Source organism: Epargyreus clarus, unplaced genomic scaffold, assembly GCF_041222505.1.
Source record: "Epargyreus clarus isolate Ecla_fem2 unplaced genomic scaffold, WU_Ecla_fem_2.2 ptg000021l, whole genome shotgun sequence".
Lineage (NCBI taxonomy): Eukaryota > Metazoa > Arthropoda > Insecta > Lepidoptera > Hesperiidae > Epargyreus > Epargyreus clarus.
The window spans coordinates 5,468,286-5,474,673 of NW_027332228.1; the positions used below are offsets into that span (position 1 = coordinate 5,468,286).

At 34.1% G+C, this 6,388-nt stretch overlaps 1 protein-coding gene across 1 annotated transcript; it reads right to left on the minus strand.

Annotated features, from left to right (window-relative positions):
* On the minus strand, nt 1-6,145 carry LOC140750744 (cytochrome P450 4C1-like). Its single transcript, XM_073084447.1, has 10 exons — nt 5,917-6,145; nt 4,812-4,901; nt 4,329-4,439; nt 3,671-3,856; nt 3,307-3,506; nt 2,799-2,865; nt 2,430-2,631; nt 1,947-2,098; nt 1,009-1,194; nt 1-271 (listed from the first exon to the last, which is right to left on the minus strand). Exons 1-10 carry the CDS (start codon nt 6,071-6,073, stop codon nt 105-107), a joined length of 1,518 nt encoding a protein of 505 aa, XP_072940548.1. The 5' UTR covers nt 6,074-6,145; the 3' UTR covers nt 1-104.
* Between the last annotated feature and the right edge of the window lie 243 nt (nt 6,146-6,388).

The following is a 6,388-nucleotide window of genomic DNA, read 5'->3' on the forward strand; positions in this document are numbered from 1 at the left end:
TTATTACTTTTTCGTTTGATTAACTATAAAAGTTTAGCTTTTAGTTTTTTAACTATAATTTATTTTTATTATTACAAATACATAAGTTATAAACTAAGGCTCGGTCATTTTCTCTGTAATTGTATGTGGTAGTCATCAACAGCTTTCATCATGATGTCGATTTTCATCTTCATTCGCGGGATGGGTCCTTCCTCAGGCGTCCCTATTACTTTATAACGTCTCAGTATTGCGGATAATGCTCCTTTAATCGACATCATAGCGTATTGATAACCTGAAAATGTATTTATTTTACTAAATCTTTTCTGGACTTGAGTATTACACTATCGTCATTCTTTTTTCTTATATCCGCGAATAGGTCCTTCAGTTCGAAGGACCTATTCGCGGTGTAAGAGTCAGATGAACGTATTTACATTTTTTCAATTTTACTATTTTACCATTTCAACGTAAGAGCTTTCACGTTGAAATGGTTCATAATTATGACGTTGTGAATAAACAATATTCTTTGATTAAAAACGTATTTTTTGCAAAAAGTTCTTATAGATGTAACAGCTAAAATGACACTCATAATACGTTATTCTGGTTCAATCGAAAGTGGGTCATGTTATTTAGTTTTTTTAGAACCTGTGAAATGTTGCATATAAAGTTACGTCGTTTTGCAATTCGGTTATAAGACTACATGTGTACATGTAAAAGTGTGGGGTGCTTTTCGAAAATTGATTAGTGGAGCACTCCACGCTTTTTTCACAATTATACAATTTAATGTTCCTTAATTGATTCCTAGATTGAAAATTATTTTCTACTTTTTAGTTGATTTCATCATAAAAGTGTGTTTTTTACTTTTTTGAACCATATTTATTTTGTAGATACGTTCATCTGACACCGCGTACTTATCCTAAGTTATTCTATACGTAAATTATAAATACTAACTTCAGGTTGAACTTATCATCAATATCAGACATTACGCAACATAATGTTAAAACATAAATATATAATACGTATTTTTCTTACCAACACAATTCCTCGGTCCGTTGCTAAAGGGTAAGTAACTACATGGGTGGGGTAGATTCATTCGTTCCGGTAGGAACCTGTCGGGGTCGAAGCATTCAGCGTCAGGACCCCAGTACTTGGGATTTCTGTGAGCACCCCAGATACTTATAATCACGCCTGAACCAGCGGGTAAAACGTGGCCAGATGCTGTAAGTGTTAAAGGGTCTTGAATCTACCTTCAAAGAGTACTAGTAGTAGAGTCCGCGCCAAACTGCTAGTCCGTTCCGAATGAAGAAACAAGTCGCGTCACAATAGTAAAATTGTAGATATTAACGGAACGAAGACACCGCGGGACTCCCCCGGCAACCTCCGCTGCCCGCTCTCGCCCAGGGGTACATAGCTGCGTTAGTGAGCCCTTACGTTTCGGAATATATGCTAAACCTGCACGCAACAACTTTAGAGCGGACTAGAAGCTTGGCGCGGACTATACTATGGATGTAGATTTTGCACTAATGTTTATGAAGAACGATTCCTGAGCTTGACGACTTGTCGTAAACGATTTATTTCACATTTGAATTTAAAATTAATCTCGAGAAATGTTATATTTAAGAAAATAAAATAAGCATGTGGTAAAAAATCACTAACCAAGAGCCTCCCCAGTACTAGTATGATATTCGTTACGACAGCATTCATTGTCATTGATTCATTATCCGTAGATCCTTTGTTTAAATCAATGATGATGATTTTAATTATATGATGAGAGATTACGCTTGTTTTTAATGAAATATTTATGTTATATAAATAAATATTAAACTAAATAAAATATAGATACGCTGTCTACAATTTTACTGTTTTAGATAACTAAAAGTAAGACACATCCCTAAAATATCGTATGTATTCATGGAACAGAAAAAACAAGTATGAATTGCAAAACAATGTAATAAAAAAATAATACGAACGCAAGGCAGTTTCTCTTAAAACTTTTCTGACTAGGAAAGGCGCAGGTGGATACAGTCGCATAGATTCTTTTACGACTCTCTCTAAATACTGTAGTTTGGGCAAATCTTCTTTACTTAAAAGCCTGTCTGAATCTTCGTATACCCTTGATAATCTACAAAAATAAAGCTATTAAATGCATGATGCTAAAACAATAAACCGATAGATTTTGGAAGTAACGCCAATACAACAAAATATTTTTTCTAAAAAGTTGGATATTTTTTGACGTCACTTTACTATAAATATTACGAGTATATCATCTATCCCTGTTTCGTATAACTTCAAGCACGTAGTATTAACGAATTCATGTATATAGGGAAAGTAAATAACAACCGTGAATTTATTTATAATATGATGAAGGTCTACTTATGCAGTAATTATATTTTACAAGAATTTACGGGACTATGTTCAGAAATGGTATTCTGTAATCAACTATGTTTACTTACTCCTCATGTACTTTTTCTTGTATTTTGGGATACTTTCCCAACAAGACAAGGGTGTTGGCGATAGCAACAGCTGAAGTGTCGGTACCAGCTATGATAACGGTCAGAATTTCTTCTCTGAGTTCCACGTCATTGTAGCCCTTGTCACCACCAGATGATTTTATCAGGAGATCCAGAAATGTTTGATCCTTATAGTTTTCTAATACTGAAAATGTAAAGAAAAAATGTTGTTGTCTTACCATTTAATCAAAAAAACATCCCTCAGAAGTAGGAACGACTTAGTGGATCTTATCATTTTTTGAGGAGTTTTTTATCCTTCAAAAGACGTCAGTTTGTTGCAAATTGTTTGATGGTGATCTTATGAATACTTACTATTAAGGCCCGTCTCTATCTTGGATGTCTTATTCATGGCTATTTCCTTTCGCTTTCTTGATATGACCTGAAAAAAATTAACAAAAACATACACAACGTTAATGCTCTTACTTCTACGATCTCCTTCATTTACTTTATCATTATCGTTATTCAATCACCTACGCACGCCTGCATACCTATGCAACTCCAGGACTTCCTACAAACTTCTACAAAACTATCAGGTACGAAGTTTTAGAGGATTCATCCAGGAAGGAAACCATTGTGATTAGATTAACTTTAAAAGAACACACATAACGCTGTAGGAAGTGATTATTAAAATCTCATATATACATAACTCTAAAAATTAGAATAATTGGAGGAGTGTGCCAAGGATCTAAGCCACGATCTCGAAACTATGAGCTCGAAATTCATACATTGGTAATTTAGAATTTATCGTTTGCCATCGAGTAAGTTACTACATCAATTATAGAATTTAGTGGAATTATTTAGTAACCTCTTTAAATATTACCTCTCCAACGAAATCTCGTATTGTAAAGCGACACTTCTCATGCTCGGTGTACTTGCCGCGGAACAGCTTATACAGACAATCTGGCTGCAACCACAGGTGGAAGATCCTTTCGCACAACAAGTTTGTCACTCGGTTAAGTGCCGTCAAGAACGGCACGTTTGGATCATCTTGCGCTTTTAATTTTACACCTAAAGCTGTTTCTGTTATCAAGATTATAAAATTTTATTACTACTACCATACCATAAAACATAAGGTAATTTATATTTGAATATGTTTCTCTCATATCTTGAGAGTCTACTGTCGATTTCTCGTGAAAAGATTTTTATTTGTGATTTTTTATAAAATCAAAAAAAGACTAGCTTACCACAAACAGATTGAAGAGTATACCGATTGATGAAAGGCCACACACTGAACTCGCCGGTTCCACAGGAATGTTCTAGTTTTTCTGCTAATACATTTGTTTGTGTTGCAAATATATCAATAAAGCTTTCAACGATCTTTGGAGTTAAGGCGGGCATTATGACTTTTCTGCGTATTTTCCAAATAGGAACTAAAATAAAAATATGATCATCAAAAATTATTACAATTCGACCGAAACGAACGAAATTATAAAATTATTAAAAACGAAATCCTTGTTAGTATTTTACTTACTACGTACTTTTTTTATAGGTATACTTAACGATAACACAGACGGGCTACTTGGTGGAAAACACCGTCGCCTATGTACATTTGTAACACCAGAGAAGTCGCCAATCCATCGCCGGCTTTGAATGAGAGCTCTTTGTGCACCCTTCTTGAACAGCCCCATGTAATAGCGCTCAGAAAATACAGGGGAGGAAGTTCAATCCACATTTTGCATGTGCATAGCTTAAATGACCGTGCAAACTGAACCGTGGAGGACTCTCACGGATCCAGTAGATGTGTATCGAACCTCATCTTTCGGCGAGTGGTGCGATGAAGGAAGAGTAGATTTTAAAGAAGTTCTCCTAACTTATTCACTATACTTATTATTATTTGTGTACCTGGTGCAACTATAACTCCATTACCAATGACATTCCTGATAAATCGATGCAAGTCATCTTTCTCGAGACACGATTTTAACACTGTTTCTATATTGACTGGGTCTACTAGCACTGAAAGTATAAACAAAATAAATGTTTATGAATACATGCAAATAAACGTGTCTTTTACACTTGTTAATGTTTAGACATGATCGCATACAGGTAGATTGTATTATTTACACAGGTTTTAGTAGATTGTATTATAACTTTGATATTAGCAAGGCTACAAGTATTCACGTGCGTGACTATTTGAGTAGCTTTTTTATAAAAAAAATGCACTTTTGTGATTCTTTGTCTGGTCAACAATAATTAGTTACGTCTCAAAATGGCGTAGATACAGTGAATTATACAATATCATGTCGTTTATTATCCATACTGACATATACGTATAGAACCATGGAACAAAAAAACAAGTATATATAGAACCTATTGCATTTTACTTACTAAAGTACAATATATGTCCAAGCCAGCCTGTTGTCGTCCCACCAAAAGTTATGCATTCATAACTGATCGTTTCTAGCGTGGACATAATGTCTGAAATGGAAAAAGTGTGGAGTACATATGTTTTAATGGTAATCGGACCCTTCGAATACACGGTGTCAAATTTAAATACGATTAATTAATAGATTTTGTGTTTTATGTTATTTTATTACTAACATATTAAAAATAAATGTAGGAAATGTATTTTTTTAACTAACTTCTTTACTTAGTGAGGTAAGCACAGACCTATGAGGTAAGAGTCAAATCTAGCAACTGAATCTTAAATCAGTTAATCGGAACACATTAAACATGCATAGATTTCAAAATAACGGCCGCCCCTAGACGGTTGAGCAATTATTTTTTATGCAATTCCATCATATAGTTCTCAAATGAACTGGAAAACGATAAATAATGACGTTTCAAATATATTGTTTTTAAACTATTTTTACCCGACTTCTAAGGAAGGGTTATATTTTGCGCGCGTATCTTGTATGTTTGTCTTTCTTTATTTGGTCGAATGTAACATACGGCTGGGTGATTGTCGACAATTAAGGTGTCATGAGAATCGTTTCAATGACCCGAGGGTCCTTAGATAGGTGTTAGAAAAAAAAAACAAAATGATGGATTTTTGGCGCAAAGTACTAACATATTTAAAAAAAAAGGTAACCGAACCTATCGAATAGGGTATCGAAATTAAAAGAAGATTACACATACATTATATAATATATAAATAACACATCGAGATGACTGTCTGACTAAATGAGTAAGTTGCTGTGCCAGACATCAACGTAAAGGGAAACCGCTGAACTTAAGCGTGCTCGAATTTGACTCATTGGTTCTTTATATAGCGTAAATGAGCTACGAGGATGAAATAGGATAATATTGTTTGAACATCTATGAAACTTTGTATAAAAATAATGAAACGCCTATTTCACTGTTTATGGAAATTCTACTTCAGCCTTTTTAGTGCAAGTCGGGTTTTTGATTTTTTAATTAAATTACTTGTTTATGGGTTAATTTAAAACTTATGAAGAATAATTAGAACAGTTATAGGTAAAGTTTTACTTACGTTCTGTACTGCCTATTAACCGATGTGCAATTCCCAATACTGGTATTTGTCCTGAACTAGCAGGGACCTTCGAGGCTAGTTCATACATTCGTCTTCGCTTATACCGAAATTGAATTATCCCGAGCGCAAAAATTAATAATATCAACCAAATAATCATTTTGACTTATTGTTCAATTCAAGGCACAACATACGTTTACGACGACCAAGAACCTTCTACAATACGTACTACAGAGATATCCGGAAGATTTATAAAAATAAAAATATTTACACCGACCCTTCTACTGTAACAGCTTATGACTCAAGGTAAAGGTGTTATTTCGCGAAAACTGATTGCATTAATGTTGTTTACTCATATATGTGTTACATACATAGTGTGTGTTATATTTAATGATTTTATTGAAACATTTTCACAAGATGTACCACACTAAATAAACACAGGGGGCCTACTACCATCCCTTAAAACAATATAAGT

Bases quoted from the DNA above. Each gene is read 5' to 3' on its own strand.
- LOC140750744 (XM_073084447.1), bottom strand. From the start codon at position 6,073: ATGATTATTTGGTTGATATTATTAATTTTTGCGCTCGGGATAATTCAA. The intron at 4,440-4,811 runs GTAAGTAAAATG...TTATACTTTCAG, and splicing joins TGGACATATATTGTACTTTA to TGCTAGTAGACCCAGTCAAT. The intron at 2,866-3,306 runs GTAATATTTAAA...AATTTTTTTCAG, and splicing joins TACGAGATTTCGTTGGAGAG to GTCATATCAAGAAAGCGAAA.